This window comes from Apus apus, chromosome 24 (genome assembly GCF_020740795.1).
Source record: "Apus apus isolate bApuApu2 chromosome 24, bApuApu2.pri.cur, whole genome shotgun sequence".
Lineage (NCBI taxonomy): Eukaryota > Metazoa > Chordata > Aves > Apodiformes > Apodidae > Apus > Apus apus.
The window spans coordinates 1,883,421-1,900,339 of NC_067305.1; the positions used below are offsets into that span (position 1 = coordinate 1,883,421).

Consider the following 16,919-nt stretch of genomic DNA (forward strand, 5'->3'; position numbering starts at 1 on the left):
CCCTGTGCAGCGCCGGGCATCGGCGGTTGGGATGGGGATGGAGATGGAGGAGGAGGAGGAAGGGCAGGAGGTGGGGCTGGAAGTGAAACCGATTTGGGGGGGCGGGGCGGGGCGGGCCCGTCATGTGAACGGCCGCATGCTCGGGCAGAAGTGGGTCAGCGGCGCGGCGGAGGGGCAGGTGCCAGAGCAGCCGGAGCCCCCCGGAGCCCCCCGGACCTGCCGCCGGAGCAGGGATCCCCGCAGGGACCGGAGCCCCGCGTCCCCGTCCCCCCCCCATGCGCCCCCCGGCGCGCTCCTGACCGCCCGTCACCATGCGAGGTGAGTCCGGGGGGGACAGAGCGGGGACAGCCCCCGGAGGCGGGGGGGGCAGCGGGAAAAGTTGACCGCGGTGGGGTACGGGGGGGCCTCCGGGTCAGCCCCGCCGGAGGGGGGACACGGGGGAACCGGCATCGGCCCCGCCGGGGACACAGGGTGACCCGCGTCAGTCTCGACGGGAACGGGGGGGACCCGCGTCAGCCCCACCGGTGACACAGGGGGGGACCCGCGTCAGCCCCACGGGGGGACACGGGGCGAGAACCGCGTCAGCCCCACCGGGAGACACGGGGGGACCCGGTATCAGCCCCGCCGGGACACGGGGACACCCCGTCAGCCCGGCCGGTGACACGGGGGACTCCACCGGTCCCCCGGGTCGGTTTGGCTCCTCCAGCTCCCCCCTTCATTAGGAATAAAATTCTTGTTTATTTTGCTTCGCTTTTCCGATGCCGGCTTAGACCCGCTCTTAAGCTTTTCCTCGCACTAAACCCCTTAATCTCCTCTTCAATATGTTGCTCTAACCAGGGCTGGATTTATTGTGCGGGTTTTTTTCCTCCTTTTCCCCCTCCCCGCCGCGGTTTGGGGGCAGTTTGGGGCCGGTGCAGCCGGACGGAGGTTTGTGAGGGGACAAGCGATTTTGGGTGCCCCTTAGCCAGGGAAGAGAGTGAGTCGCGCCAGCGCCTGCCTGATTTTATCCCTTATTAGAGGCGATTCCTGCTTTTCAGCTCTCTGCTTGGCACAGCGGGCGGTTGGGAGGAGGAGGATGGCGGGAGGAAGGCTCCGGCGGGATGATCCACCAATGGTGACATAGTGGTGGAGGTGACACAGTGGCAGGGGGGACTCAGCTCCCCCTTTGCTTGCTCCTGTGGGAGCTGCTGGGACCTGACACCCTGGGGTGAGATTTTTATCCCCTTTTAAAGCAGTTTCCCATCATCACCCGCCGTCCCTGAGCCCTTCAACCCCCCCACGGGCTTCACTTGAAGTTGTGCTCTTTGTGTCTTTAGGTGTGGTTTTGGGGTGCACATCTTTAGGTGTGGTTTTGGGGTGCACATCTTTAGGTGTGTTATTTGAGGCGCACGTATTTAGGTGTATTATTGGGGTGCATGTATTTCAGGTGGGAGCTTGGGGGACAGATCCTATAAGTGTGTTTTGAGGGCAAACATCTCTAGGGGTGTTTTCGGGGTCCCTACAGCTTCGAGCTCCTCAAATCCCGTTCCCCCCTCCCTGGCACGGCCACAAGTGCTGCAGCTTTGCCCTCCACCGCCCTCTTGTGCAGCCAGCCCCCCACGTCCCCTTCCCACCCCATCACAACCCAGGATTTCACCTTTGTTAGTACGGAGGGAAACATTAACACCTGCCTAATTAATAACACCGCCTGGCTTTTCTGTCACGCTCGCACAGCCAGCCCGGGGCTTAATTAGCAGCTGGGTGAACTTTTTCTCTGTTTTTAAATGTTTTTTTTCCTTCCCCCCCCCCAGTTATTGCGCCTGGGCCCTAATTATGGATCAAACCTCCCTGATGCCCCATCGTTTTCCCCCATTGGGTGTTTTTCCCGCAGTCCCAGGGTCCTCGTCTGTCACTGAAGCCCCAAGTGATGGCGATGTCGTATTGATTCAATCTCCCATTTTCTTCCCCCAAGCCACCTCCAGTCCCCCCAGTTCCCCAGGGACTGTGGCACCTCCTCGTTCTGGTCCTTCTTTGCACCAGGGCCGGGTGAGAAGCTTTGCCTTGTATAATCCTATAGGGTTTCCAGCCCTCCTGCTCGCTTGTTTTGCAAGCGGCGTGGCTGGGAGCGTGCGGTGGCTCGGCAGCCTTTCCCACTTGTCCTAGTGACCTAGATCTGTCATTGGAAAAATCAGAGAGGGTGGAGGAGGAGCTTCCCTGCCCGTTTAGGCAGCGTGTTCAGGCGGGCAAAGGGTGGCCGGCACCCACCGGCCCTGCCGGCACCCAACCCAGGGACCCACGGGATGGGCACGGGGATGGGATGGAGACAAGGAAAGCGGTGGGATGGAGATGGGATTGCTCATGCTCTTTTGCCTCCCAGAATGAAGGTTGGAGGAGAAAGGTGACCCCTGGCAGCCTGGGGTCCCAAGGGATCCAGCTAAGGATCGGGGATCCTCCACCCTGGGAACCCTGGGGAGCGGCAGCACCCAGAAGGGGAACACGCAGTGTTGGGGAGACGTTGGTTCCTGTCCCCACTTCACTCTGCAGCCCGGTGCTGGCACCGTCCCCTGCCTGTCCTGCCCGTCCCCCTCCCTGTCACATTTAACTTTGAACTCGGCAGAGGCGGCTATTTAAAGAGCTGCTAATGGCTAAATCGCCGCGGCTTTACTGGATGTGGGAGAGGAGCCGCTCTCGCTGCCTTTATTTAGCCCCGTGGACATAATTCCCCCGTGGACATAATTCCCCCTCGGTTGAGCCAAGGGATCGGGGGCTTTCTCCGGCCACTCCCCAGCCCAGGCGGGTGGCAGGTCCCCCTCCCCACCGCCGCGCCTTTGCCACCCTCCTGCCCCAGCCAAAGTGCAAAGGGCTCGTCCCGCTCTGGCCTTGGAACCCGCCGCGTGGCACCGGAGCCGGTGAACCGGAGAGGGCAGGGCAGGAGCGGGTGGCCACGGGGCAGCCCCAGCACCCGCTGCGTGCTGCGATTCCCAAGCTGGGAACACGCACCGTCCCATGGGACAGGGCAAAAAACAGCAGCTCGCTGGGGATGGGGGTGGCTGTGAAGCCACCGGAGCTGTGGCCGTGGGCAAAGGTGGCCGAGGGTGGCCCTGGGGTACGGGGACAGTGGGTCAGCCCTGTTCTGGTCCAAAGTTTCCAGGAAATCTCTGCTGATCAGTTAAGAAACCAGTTGCCACCTCCAGCGTCACAGCCTGACACTGTTTCCTTATTTTCCTTATGCATTTTCCTTATGCATTTTCCTTATGCATTTTCCTTATGCATTTTCCTTATGCATTTTCCTTATGCATTTTCCTTATGCATTTTCCTTATTTTTCTTATTTATTTCTCTCCCCCCCCTTCATCGTTCCTTTCTGCTTTCCCTTCTCTCCTTTCTTCTTCTTTCCCTTCTCTCCTTTCTTCTTCTTTCCCTTCTCCTCCTTGCTGAGCCAAAGGGATGCCAGGGATGCTGGTGCCCTGTGCCCTGGAGCTGGTGCCTTGCCCATCACCTCAGGTCCATGCTGGTTGAGCACTGCAACCCCCCGGCCCGGTACAGCCCCCGCCCCTTTGGGATCATCCACCAAGCGCAGGGATGGGATTTTCCTGGGATAGGGATAGGATTTGGCAACATGCCAGGGTGGGGGGGGGCACCCCAGGGTGCTGGAGCCCGGTAACCTCCTGCAAAAGCAAAATTACCAGCAGCTGTAAAGGGACCATCATTCCCTCTATTCCCTAACTTATTCCTCCTCCACCACCCAAAATACGTATTCCCAAAATCCGATGGTGGCCAATTGCTGTGGGGAAACACGGTGGGTCCTGGAGATGGGAGCAGCACTGGGTCCTGGGGTCGGAGGTTGCTGCAGGCAAAGAGGGAGCTGGTGTTTGGGGCAGGGTTGTGGAGGTGGGATGTCCCCGCGTGTCCCCATCGATCCATTTGTGTCTCTGTGGGTCCCTGCGTGTCCCTGTGCAGCCTGGAACCATCGTCCTCCCCTGCTCGGGGTGGGCTGGGGGGTTGCTGAGCCCAGGGAGGGGCTGTTCCTGCACTCCTGGGTCACCGAGGGGCCAGGGCAGTGGTGGCAGAGCACCGGGACACCCCCGGGGGGCGGGGGGGGCTGCAGCTCATGCCCGGGGGGGCCCGTCCTGCGGCATCGATCAGCAGGATGAGGCCTGGAGCACCTTTCCCAGCAGGTTCGCTGGGAATGAGCGGAGGGTATTTAAGGCAGGAGCAGCCACGGCGACACTTCTGAACCCCCACCTCCCCTCGGCAAGGAGCACCCGGGTTCCAGGGGTGGGTTTGTTTCCCACCCGGGGTGGGGGGAGGACATATCCTGGCTGAAGAGCTTGTGGGCTCGTCCTGGGTGGGGGGGGTCCGCACCCAGGGCTTTGCAGGGAGCCGCTCCAGGAGACCTCAACCTTCAGCCAGGAGCACCCAGCCCTCTTGACCGGCTTGAGGGGGCAGCCCAAAAAGCCACCAGCAGCTGCAGGATCAGGACATGATGGCTCAGTGAAGTGCTGGGGGTTTGGGGGTGATTCCCACCCCCCCCGCGAGAAAGCGCATCCAAAGGGAGGGGTGAGAGGGAGGAGGAGGAGGTGGGGACCACCCGTGGCCCCTGTGCTGCAGAGGGGGGGGGTTACAGACCCCCGTCGTTGGATCCTGCAGGATCTGGCTTGGTTTGGGGATGCCAGAGGGGTCCGTGGAGGCGGAGGCGATGCAGAGGAGGGGGTGCTGGAGCGGGAGGAAGGCCGAGCCGTGCTGCGGGGAGGGCGGCTCCGGCTCTGCCGAAACCTCCAGAGCCGCCTCTTGGGGACAAGCGGGGCTGGGCTGGGGGGACATGCACGGGGGAGAAGGACAAGGGACCTGGGGACCTTGCAGGGGTGAAGCCACATCCCTCCCCGGAGAGCTGCGGCTCGCGGTGGCAAACGGGTGTCCCTCAAGATATCACCCCAAAATAGCTCAAAATGCCCCAAAAGTGCCATCCCTGGCAGCGGGAGGTGAGGGACAGCCTCGCGTCCCTCTCGGTGCCGTGGGGAGGGGTGGTTAGCAGCCGTGGGGAGGGTTAGCAGCCGTGGGGAGGGGTGGTTGGCAGCCGTGGGGAGGGTTAGCAGCCGTGGGGAGGGTTGGTTAGCAGCCGTGGGGAGGGTGAACAGCCATGGGGAGGGTTGGTTAGCAGCCGTGGGGAGGGTTAAGAGTCGTGGGGAGGGTTGGTTAGCAGCCGTGGGGAGGGTTGGTTAGCAGCCGTGGGGAGGGTTGGTTAGCAGCCGTGGGGAGGATTAACAGCCGTGGGGAGGGTTGGTTAGCAGCCGTGGGGAGGGTTAACAGCCATGGGGAGGGTAAACAGCCGCGGCCACGTTACAGAAGCGCGGTGGAGCGGCGGGCAGTAAGTGTGTCAGTGGGACAGGACGGCTCCAGCTGCGGGGCCAGCGCAGCCACCGGGCCGGGGACACCGGCCGAGCCCCGCGCCCGGGCCGTGACACTCACACCAAGGGCGGCCGGTGGCAGCGGGCCGGGAGTTGGGCAAGAAATATTTACAGTGGGAGGAGAGCAAATACCGCAGCCGGGACATTTTAATTGCCGGCTGAAGGTTATTATTTTTAAAAAAAAACTCTTTCCCCCCCCCCCCCCGCCCTCTGTTTCCTTCCTGCTGGTCCCGGGGGGGGGTGGGTTTTGCTGCCTGTCCCCCCCTCCTCGGGCAGGGGCAGGAGGGAAGGATTCCACCCAAATAAACCTGCTTTTGCACGGCGTGGCTGATGTTCACAGGGTTGTGGTGGGAGGAGAAGCCCAGGATCCCGCTGGGGAAACTGAGGCACGGGGAGGTCGGGGGGCTATGCCAAAGGTGCTGTGGTCTTTCCCCCCCCGAACACGGTGGGATTTGGGATATGGGGGGGTGCTGCTGTGACCACCCTAACCAGCACCCAGGGCCTTCCCTGTTCTCTGCTGGGCTTGTCCCAGGGGGGTGTCCAGTCCCGGGGAGTGGAGGGGACATGGCAGTGGCACGAGGGGACGCCCAGGGGTGATTCAACCGGGGCTTAGACACAGAGTGGCAATTAACCCTGGGCTGTAATTGCCATCGCGGCTGGGCTATGGTTGGATCTCCCCAGCAGATATTTGGGACGAACGTCTTAGGAGCGGGGTCAGGTGCCAGCGGTGGGCACGGCCGCATCATTAGCAAGATGCTAATTAGAGATCCAAGAGGCTGTTGGGCACAAGGCGAAGTGGTTGGGACTTCTCCTTGGTGGCATCCGGGGGTGATGGTTGGCTCTGGGGCAGCTGGGAGAGCCTCGTCTCCCCAAATCCTGACAGCTGTGACAGCTTCGGGGGTCCTGGGGAGGGTCCCCTCCATCGGGATCTGGAGGGGGTCCCCTTTTTCCGGGCCGTGGGGGTAGAGGGGCAGGATTTTGGCCATCACACGAAGCCATCTCCCTGGTTGGGGACCGTGGTTGGCGCTGGGGGAGCTGGGAGAGCCTCCTCTCCCCAAACCCTGAGTTCTGCCTGTGACAGCTGGGGGGGTACTGGGGGGGGTCCCCTCTTTCCGGACCATGGGCGTAGAGGAGGAGGATTTTGGCCATCGCACGAAGTCACATCTCCTTGGTTGAGAACCGTGGTTGGCTCTCAGGGTGCTGGGGTGAGCTGGGAGACCCTCAGGGCCTCGCTCAGCCCGGGTGTTTTTCCAGGCTCGCGGTGCCGGTAATTTCGGGGGGAGTGGGGGGGGGGGGGGCGGGAGTATCGGCCGCGGGCGGGAGGGCGAGGCACCCGGCGATGCATCACCCCGCGCCGGTAATTAACGTTGCATAATGAAGCTCCACCGCTCCCTGCCGGGGGTGGCACCCCCTCCCTGTGCCCCCCGCCGTGCCATCACCTCCATCCCAACCCCGGGGGTCAGGGCGAGGAGGGGTCCCCGCGGGTTGCGGGTCGTACCCCTCGCTCCGGCAGGATGGGCAAAGGTGGGGGTGGGAAACGAGGAATGGGGGTGGGGGGTGGGGTTTGTTCATCGGAGCCTGGGAACGGGGGGGGGAGATCTCATTCATCAGAGTCAGGAAACTTTGGGGGGGGTGGGGGTCGCGTTCATCAGAGCCGGGGAACTGGGAGGGGTCTTGTTTATTGGAGCGTGGGAGCTGCGGGGGTGGGGGTGGGTCTGGTTCATTTGAGCCAGCGAATTGGGGGGGTCTCGTTCGTCGCGGCTGGATGGTGAGGTGGGGGGCACTGCAGGTCACGCTGCTGGTGCCCCCATCTCCCCATCAAGGGGGTGGCTGCGGTGACAGTGTGACAGTGCAGCTGGGGGGGCTGGCCTGGCTCTGAGGATGCTCTGCCCACTCCTTGCCTCCCCCAGGTCCAAAACCGCAGCAGGGGCAGAGGCTGGGGTGGGGGGTGACAGGGGCCTTTGGGCCGGGGGGGGACACAACACGCAGCCTGGCTGGACAGCCCCGAGAAGGGGGAGCTGGACCCCAACATTTTCTGGTGCATTTGGGGCAGGAGTTGAGCAGAGAGTCGATGGGGGGGGAGGAGGGATCCATCCCCCTGCTTGTGCCCCGCCTCGGGATGAGTCCTTCCCAGTATGACTGGGAGGGAATTTGCCCCAAGGGGGGACTGGTGGCATCCCTGGGGGGGGAGCAATGGCAGCTCCAGGGGACTGATGGCAGCTCCAGGGTGGGACTAATGGCATCACTGATGGACCGATGGCAGCCCCAGGAAACCGATGACATCCTTGGAGAGGGGGGGGAACAACCAATGGTATCCCTAGGGGACCAATGGCAGCCCCAGGGAACTGATGGCATCTCTGGGGGGCATCGGTGGGATCCAGGGGGGACTGATAGCATCCCTGGGGGACCAATGGCAGCCCCAGGGAACTGATGGCATCCCTGGGGGACGTGGATGTCATCCAGGGGGGAGTGACAGCATTCCTGGGGAGGAATCAGTAGCATCTCCAGGGGCTGGTGGATGGCACTGCTGGCTGTCAGGGTGCAGGTGGCAGTGCCCGAGCACCGGGACTGGCACCCACAAGAGGTGGCACCGGCTGGAGGGAACCTACCAAACATGTCCCTTGCTCCCAGGGGAGAAGGGAGGCAGAAGGGAATTACCCGCGCTGGGGATTTGCCCGGACCCAGGAGATTTGAAACACCCCCCCCCTAATCTGGCCGCGGGGGTTACTTCGGCGCGGCAGCAGCTGCCCAGCAGCCCGGGCTGAGCCTGCCTGGGGGCAGAGGCTGCAGCGGGGATTAGAGGGTGCAGAGATGCTGGGAGGCACGTACGAATCCCGGGGGTGCCCCCCACGTCCCCCCCTCCCCGCCCCGGGGCGGGCAAAGCCAGCCTAGATCTGGGGCAGCTGGAAAATGAGGAGGACGAAGCCTATTAGCAGCTCAGTGCCAGCGAAGCAGAAGCAGGGAGGGAAGCGGATTTGTTGGGGGGGGAAGGGGGCTGGGCCCTTGAGCCGGCCGTGGCTATATCGGTCCTGGGTTTCAAAGGGGCAGCTGGGGAGGGGGGCGGGAGAGGGGACCCCTGGACCCTCTGCTTGGGCCAAACCTCCAACAGGAGAGTGTCCGTGACTGCAGGGATGGGGTAGTCCCTGTGCCCAGATCTCCCTGTCCTGGATGTTCTCGCAGGGGGCACAGACAGGCTGAAAAATCAGAGGAAGGATTATTCCAAAGCAGGGTCCGGGGGGGGCTGGGGCACTAACGTGAAGGGCTTTTCTTCCCGTCTCTTGCTCTTGCAGGGGACAGGGGAGCAGATGGGGGGACCCCACAGCCTCTTCGGGGGCCTGTGGCTGAGCTCCCAGGGGGGCCCAGCTCTCATGCCTCAGTTTCCCCAGCAGGGGCGTCTCCCTCGTGCGGCTCCGCAGCCCCTGTCATTCACCGCTGGGGTTTTCTCCTTTTGTTCCCCTCTGCCGCAGCCCAAATCGAAGTGATCCCGTGCAAGATCTGTGGAGACAAGTCCTCAGGGATCCACTACGGCGTTATCACCTGCGAGGGCTGCAAGGTGAGCCCGGGGGCGGGTGCCAGCGGGGGCGGGTGGTATCCCGGGGGCTGGCATCCTGCCGGGCTCTTTCCCAACACCTCCCCGTCCCGTGCAGGGTTTTTTTCGGAGGAGCCAGCAGAACAACGCCAGCTACTCCTGCTCCAGGCAGAGGAACTGCCTGATCGACCGCACCAACCGCAACCGCTGCCAGCACTGCCGCCTGCAGAAATGCCTGGCGCTGGGAATGTCCCGGGATGGTGAGTGGTGCCCGGGGACTGTCTGCTGCTCCTCGGAGAAAATCAGGCTTTCAGAGCCCATGAGGGGAGCAGCCCGGTGCAAGGAGGTTTTTGGGAAGCAAGAAATGCTTTGGCGTTTTCCATAGACAGGCTGGGAGAGTTGGGGTGTTGAGCCTGGAGAAGAGAAGGCTCCAGGGAGACCTGAGAGCACCTTCCAGTGCCTGAAGGGGCTCCAGGAAAGCTGGGGAGGGGCTTGGGACAAGGGCAGGGAGGGAGAGGACAAGGGGGGATGGATGAAAACTGGCAGAGGGAGATTGAGGTGAGACATGAGGAGGGAATTCTGGAGTGTGAGGGTGGTGAGAGCCTGGCCCAGGTTGCCCAGGGAAGCTGTGGCTGCCCCATCCCTGGCAGTGTTGAAGGGCAGGTTGGATGGGGCTTGGAGCAACCTGGGCTGGTGGGAGGTGTCCCTGCCCATGCAGGGGGGTTGGAACTCGATGATCTTTAAGGTCCCTGCCAACCCAAACTGTTCCATAATTCAATGACAGGAAAATTTAAATTGCTTCTGGTCCACTTGCCCAAGGGTTGGTCTAGGGCAGGAGGTGCATCCAATGGTTCCCCTGCCCAGCTCAGCACACAGACATCTCCTAATCAGGTATCCCCCAGGAGCCAGGGCCCAGGGGGTGAGTGGGCTCATGGCTGTGGCTTTGTGGGGGCAAAGCTGCCCTGACACTGCTGGTGTCTCCTCCCCGGGCAGCTGTGAAGTTTGGCCGCATGTCGAAGAAGCAGCGGGACAGTCTCTATGCCGAGGTGCAGAAGCACCAGCAGAGCCAGGAGCAGAGTGGGGGCACCAAGGATGAGCCTGAGCCCTTGAGCCGTGTCTACACCACCAGTGTCAGCAGTGGGCTCTCAGACCTGGATGACATCTCCACGCTGTCTGACGGGCTCCTCTTCGACTTCCCTCTCACCCCCGATGGCAGCAGCACCTACTACAACCTCGACCTGCTCACCTCAGCTCAGCCCTCACCCGACCAGTCCAGCCTGGACGTGGCTGAGGCCACGCTCATCAAGCAGGAGTCCCTCTACGAGCTGATGCTGGAGCCAGCCCTGTTCGCTCACGGCGCGCTGGAGGGGGGGCAGCTGCCTGGGGACATCTCTGTCCTCGAGATCGGTGAGCACCGGCGTAGTCCTGGTGCTGTGCTGGGCACACGTGGGACCTGCAGCCCCAGAGATAGTGCTCGGTGACACCCTGGGTCCCCTGGCACACTCACAGCAAGGAACTGACCCAGCCTTGGCTCTCAGAGCAGCCCCAAGCCCATCCCCTCCTCCGGGCTGAGCACGGATGGAGCTCAGCACACCTCAGGCTGTGCCTGGCATCCAGTACCCGAGGGGGCTACAGGAAAGCTGGGAAGAGACTTCTTACCAGGGACGAGGAGTGGTGGGACAAGGGGGAATAGCTTTAAACTGGAAAAGGGGAGATTCAGGTTAGATATTTTGAAGACATTCTTTGCTGTGAGGGTGGTGAGAGCCTGGCCCAGGTTGCCCAGGGAAGCTGTGGCTGCCCCATCCCTGGCAGTGTTGAAGGGCAGGTTGGATGGGGCTTGGAGCAGCCTGGGCTGGTGGGAGGTGTCCCTGCCCATGCAGGGGGGTTGGAATGAGATGATCTTTTAAGGTCCTTCCAACTCAAACCTTTCTATGATTCTCTGCTTCTATCATCCACCACTCTGCCCCGGGGACATCTCCCGAGCCCCCTCTGTCCTCAGACCTCTGTGACCCCACATGAGAGCCCCTCTGACCCTCCAGCCCCAGCAGCCCCCTGGGAGAGGATGGTGCCAGGGTGTTGGGACAGGAAGACCTGGGGGTGTCCCTGGGGTCACTGTCCCCCTGCTACCCTCCCCTTGCAGACCGGGTGGCCCAGAACGTGGTGAAGTCCCACCTGGAGACGTGCCAGTACACGACAGAGGAGCTCAAGCGCTTGGCCTGGAGCCTCTACACCCCTGAAGAGGTCCGGGCCTTTCAGAGCAAGGTGAGCATGGATGCCATGGTCCCCCCAGCCTCCCTCCCATGGCCAACGTGCCACCACTGTCCCCCAGTGCTGCCCCAAGTCAAGGAGGAAGGCGAGGAGGATGAGGGAGATCTGGCTTTAGGTGGGGTGGGATGGTGGTGGCAGGTGTCCCCGCGCCACTGCCCACCGTGGACTGGCCCTGTGCAGTGGGAAGGCAGGGGACAGCAGAGCCAGGCATGGGGGGGTGGCAGGCAGCCCTGAGGGATGTCCCTGCTGTGCCAGCAGAGCTGTGAGGCCATGTGGCAGCAGTGCTCGCTGCAGATCTCCAACGCCATCCAGTACGTGGTGGAGTTCGCCAAGCGCATCGACGGCTTCATGGAGCTCTGCCAGAACGACCAGATCATCCTCCTGAAAGCCGGTAAGGGCGGGGGGCCCTGCCTGTCCCCTCCCTGGCCCTGCCTGTCTCGCTCACCTCCCTGATGTTCCCTCACACCCCTGCCACCCCCCCATGTCCCCGTCTGTCCCCCTCGCATCCCTGCTGTCCCCCTTGCATGTCCCCTCCATGTCTCTGCCTGTCCCTCTCATGTCCCTGCCACCTCCCCCATGTCCCTGCCACCTCCCCCATGTCCCTGCCATCCCCCTCATGTCCCTGCCATCCCCCTCACATCCCTACCTTGTCCCCCTTGCATCCCTACCTGTCCCCTCCATGTCTCTGCCTTTCCCTCTCATGTCCCTGCCGTCCCTCCCACATCCCTGCCTGTCCCCCCCATGCCCCTGCCCGTCCCCTGCACATCCCAAACTCCTCTCCCAAGTGGCATCTGTGGTGCTGAAGACAAATCCCATCTTCTCTCTTGGTTCCTGCTTCCCTCTCAGGATCTGCCCCCCTTCACTGCCCCATCTGCCCCCGGTGCTCGGGGAGCAGGTACCAGCCCTGGAGGGAGCTGGAGATTGTGTTTAAACATGATGGTACAGAGGGACCTGGGGACTGGGGTGAGGGACGTGGGGAGTGGCCACCATGGGCAGAGACTTTTCTCCATGGTCACCCTCATGTCACCCAAAAACCAGGGTGGAAACGAATGCAGCTGGTTTTCCCCTGGGAAAAAGGGCTGCCAAACCCCGAGGGGGGCAGGGAGGGAGAAGAGGGAAGGATTGGCCTCTTCTCCCCAAGTCCCCACCCCTGTGTCTGCCCCAGGCAGGGGCACCTGGATGTGCAAAAGCCCCCAGAATGCAAAAAAAAAAAGGTTCCAAAGCTGCCCAGTTTTTTAACTTCTGGGCCTGGGGAGCTGAGCACCTCACCCTGGGGTGATGTGCCCACCACCGTGGAGTTTAACTCATTCTTCCATTTCTTCCTTCCTTCCATTTCCTTCTTATTTCTTCTGTTTCCACCCTCTCCTCTCTCGATGCTCCACCACGACCTCGACCCATCTCTGCGTCCGGCTGCCAACGCCTGGCCAATATTTGCCTTTGGTAAATGATGGTGGTCCCCATGGAAACCTATTAAAAACCCACAAACAAAACAAACCCAAACAATCATCCCGAACCTAATGCCAAAACCCAAATTGGATCATTGGAATCCTGCTCTCGGGAAACGGACAATCTGGACTTCCAACTTGCACGGGGGGGTTTTCCACTTTCTTCTGTTTGGTCCTGGGATGATGGAACCTCCTGGCCTGCCCTGTCCTGCTCTCTCTGCCTACGTCAGGTTGCCTCGAGGTGCTCCTGATCCGCATGATCCGGGCCTTCAACCCCCTGAACAACACTGTCCTCTTCGAGGGGAAGTTTGGTGGTGTGCAGATGTTCAAGTCGCTGGGTAAGGACCACGTTGCTCCATCCCCCTCAGGGCTCCTCAACACCCAGATGGGGCAGGGGGTTGGTGCTCACCGTCCTGGTGGCTGGGCTGAATCATGGATTCATTGAATCCCAGACTGGTTTGGGTTGGAAGGGACCTTAGAGATCATTCAGTCCCAACCCCCCTGCATGGGCAGGGACACCTCCCACCAGCCCAGGCTGCTCCAAGCCCCATCCAACCTGCCCTTCAACACTGCCAGGGATGGGGCAGCCACAGCTTCCCTGGGCAACCTGGGCCAGGCTCTCACCACCCTCCCACCCAAGAATTCCCTCCTCATGTCTCCCCTCAATCTCCCTCTTCCAGTTTTCATCCATCCCCCCTTGTCCTCTCCCTCCCTGCCCTTGTCCCAAGCCCCCTCCCCAGCTTTCCTGGAGCCCCTTCAGGCACTGGAAGGTGCTCTAAGTTCTCCCTGGAGCCTTCTCTTCTCCAGGCTGAACACCCCAACTCTCCCAGCCTGTCTCCAGAGCAGAGCTGCTCCAGCCCTTGGATCATCTCCGTGGCCTCCTCTGGTCTCCTTCCAGGAGCTCCATGTCCTCCCTGTGCTGGGGGCTCCAGAACTGAGCAAGCCCAACTTTCTCAGCCTGTCTTCATCCCTGGGGGACAGGAGCAGCAAAGACCCCCCGGGGTTTGCTCCTGCTCCCATTGGGACCAGCTCAATCCCCGTGGTTGGGATCTGCTTCCCACCCCAGCCCAACACCCAGCACTGCTGGGCACCCTCTTTTGGGGACCCCCACCTCATCTCCCGAAAGCTTTCCAAGCCCTTAGAGGTCAGCTGGTGGGTGGGGACGTGGAGCTGTGACATCCCCTTCTTCCCCAATGTCCCCACCAGGTTGTGACGACCTCATCGGCGCCGTCTTCGAGCTGGGGAGGACCCTGTGCCGCCTGCAGCTCTCGGACGAGGAGCTCGCCCTCTTCACTGCTGCTGTCCTGCTCTCCCCAGGTATGGGGGGGAGCCTGGGGGGGCACACACACCACAGCCAGGACCTGGGCAGGGGGGGCCTCGTGCCAAAGCCAGAGAGAATCATTGGATCGGTGGGATCAATGGGATGAAATTCAACAAGACCAAGTGCAAGGTCCTGCACGTTGGCCACAGTCACCCCAGGCAGGGCTGCAGGCTGGGGGAAGAGGGGCTGCAGAGCTGCCCAGTAGAGAGGGAACTGGGAGTACTGGTTGACAACCAGTTGGACATGAGCCAGCAGTGTGCCCAGCTGGCCAAGGAGGCCCATGGCTTCCTGGCTTGTATCAGGAATGGTGTGGCCAGCAGGAGCAGGGAGGTGATTCTCCCCCTGTGCTCAGCACTGGTGAGGTCTCACCTCCAGTCCTGGGGGCAGCTCTGGGCTCCTCACTGCAAGAAGGACTTTGAAGTGCTGGTCCAGAGCAGAGAACGAGGCTGGTGAAGGGACTAGAGGGAAAGTCTTATAAGGAGAGGCTGAGGGAGCTGGGGTTGTTTAGCTTGGAGAACAGGAGACTCAGGGGGGACCTTCTCACTCTCTTCAACCACCTGAAGGGAGGTTGTGCTCAGGTGGGGTCTGGGCTCTTCTCCCAGGCAACCAGTGATAGGAGCAGAGGGCCTGGCCTGAAGCTGCTCCAGGGGAGGTTTAGGTTGGTTATCAGGAAGCACTTCCTCATGGAGAGGATGATCAGACATTGGAATGGACTGCCCAGGGAAGTGGTGGAGGCACCATCCCTGGAGGTGTTCAAGGAAAGGCTGGAGGTGGCACTTAGTGCCTTGGACTGGTTGAGGTGGTCATGCTGGCCATAGGCTGGACTTGATGATCTTAAAGGTCTTTTCCAGCCTTGGTGATTGTGTGATTCTGTGAATTTGTTTGGAAAAGACCTATAAGATCATCAAGTCCAACCATTAGCCCTGCCAAGGCCACCACTAAACCATGTCCCTAAACCTCAGATCTGCCCCGGGTGTCTTGGTGCTGCTTCCTGGATTTCAGTTATTCCTGGGAAAGGAGGTGGGGAGGGGGGCAAAAAATGCACCTGAAAAGGCACGAAATTCACCTGCCAGACTCCTTGGTGGGAAGAGGACCTGTGTCCCCCACAGTGGGGTTGAGGGGGTGGGGTGGAGAGGGGCTGCCTGGCCATGCAGCTGTCCCCAGAAGCATCCTGGAGAGCAGGAAGGGTTGGAAGAGCAAGAGGCCACCACAGCGTGCTGGGACAGAGCCCTGTGGAGGCACAGGGAGAGCCACCTCCATCACCCAGCCATGGAGGCACCGACCTGGCCACCTCTTGTAGATCGCCCCTGGCTGACGGAGTCCAAGAAGGTGCAGAAGCTCCAGGACAAGATCTATGTGGCCCTGCAGCACGAGATCCAGAAGAAACACTCCGGCGAGGACAAGCTCTCGAAGGTAGTGCTGCCTCCTGCGCGGGGAGCCCGGCTGGGAGGGGGCTGAGCCTGGGGGTCTGGCTGAGCTGGAGCTCCTCGGCCACACGTGGGCTTTTTTTTTTTTGGGGGGTGGAGCCCTGGGACCTGTTGAAGGAAGAGAGAGAATTTCTCTTTCCCTGTGTCTCCATCATGTAGAGGTGGAAGGCACCGTGGGCAGCCCTGTGCTGCTGCACCCAGTGGTGGGGCAGCCAGCAGGGTTTGGGGCAAGAGGAGCCATTTCAGGAGCACTTTGGGCAGGAAGAAGCTGGGATGGGGAGAGGGGGCACTAGAGGGGCTCCTTGCACCCTTCCAGGGGCTGGTTGTCCTGTGGAAAGATCATAGACTGGTTTGGGTTGGAAGGGACCTTAAAGATCATCCAGTCCTAAGCTCCTGCATGGACAGGGACACCTCCCACCAGCCCAGGCTGCTCCAAGCCCCATCCAACCTGCCCTTCAACACTGCCAGGGATGGGGCAGCCACAGCTTCCCTGGACCATGATTTTGCCAGGGTGCCCAAAGGTTGGGGGTGTCCACGGGTGCCCCAGGTGCCAGGCAGAGACAGCTGTCCCCAAACCCACCTGCTCGTCCCCAAAGGAGGGGAACTGTGGCCTGAGGGGTGCTAGCTGGGAACCTGGTGGTCACCAGCTCCTCTTTTCCCAACAGATGGTTTCCAAGCTGCCCTTGATGAAGACCATTTGCAACCTCCACTTGGACAAGCTGGAATTTTTCCGTCTCCTGCACCCAGAGACCGCCATGAACTTCCCACCCCTCTATAAGGAGGTTTTCAACTCAGAGCTTCAGTACAGTGACCCCCGGGGAGAGCTAAGGTATGGGAAACACCACCTCCCTCCGAGTTCCCCCCCCAAAAAAAAAATGTGGAGACGAACTAAACTTCCAAGCTTTGGGGCAATTTATTTAAATCCAAGAGTCAAACCCAAGAGAACCTGAGGGGTGGGGAGGCTTGGGGGGTCACCTCCCCGGCCCCGTCTCCTCGCTCTAGGATTGCAAGAGCTCTTTGAATGTAAAGCACCTTGAAGGAAAACAAAACAAAAAGCAAAAGGACTTTGCCACGACCCGTGAAATGAATGTGAAATCTCCGCCGGGAAGAGGAAACGTTCCCGGTGGTGGAAAAGGGACGGGGAGGAGCCACCACGCACACTGCTGCCAGGGAGCTTGCCCACCAGCCTGGCTGCCCTCTCCAGCTCGGGGTTTTCCTTGGGATCCTTCTTTTTGTTTTTTTTTTCCCCCCACTTTATTTCAATCTTCTTATTTTTTTCCCCCACCCAAACGCAAGGGGGGAGAGGAAGGGGCGACGCAGGCTCGGGGGGAGCCCGGGGCAGCTGCAGCCAAGGAGAGGGGGAAGGCAGAGGGTTTGTTTTGTTCCTAGAGTCATCGAGTCACAGGGGTTGGAAGGGACCTCCAAAGATCATCCAGGCCAACCCCCCTGCCAGAGCAGGACCAAAACCAGGGCAGGTCACTCAGAAAGGCATCCAGAAGGTCTGGAAAGTCTCCAGAGAAGGAGGACTCCACAGCCTCTCTGGG

General features: G+C 61.4%; 1 protein-coding gene across 1 annotated transcript in view; it reads left to right on the plus strand.

Moving 5' to 3' along the window:
• Nucleotides 1-280: 280 nt before the first annotated feature.
• LOC127394188 (nuclear receptor ROR-beta-like) overlaps nucleotides 281-16,919 on the plus strand; it is a 21,168-nt gene continuing 4,529 nt past the window's right edge. The window contains exons 1-9 of the mRNA XM_051640020.1: nucleotides 281-318; nucleotides 8,853-8,938; nucleotides 9,033-9,174; nucleotides 9,908-10,321; nucleotides 11,055-11,176; nucleotides 11,441-11,573; nucleotides 12,858-12,965; nucleotides 13,834-13,944; nucleotides 15,249-15,361. Of these exons, the coding sequence (XP_051495980.1) occupies nucleotides 312-318; nucleotides 8,853-8,938; nucleotides 9,033-9,174; nucleotides 9,908-10,321; nucleotides 11,055-11,176; nucleotides 11,441-11,573; nucleotides 12,858-12,965; nucleotides 13,834-13,944; nucleotides 15,249-15,361 (1,236 nt within the window). The 5' untranslated portion in view covers nucleotides 281-311. The remainder of the gene's footprint in view (nucleotides 319-8,852; nucleotides 8,939-9,032; nucleotides 9,175-9,907; nucleotides 10,322-11,054; nucleotides 11,177-11,440; nucleotides 11,574-12,857; nucleotides 12,966-13,833; nucleotides 13,945-15,248; nucleotides 15,362-16,919) is intronic.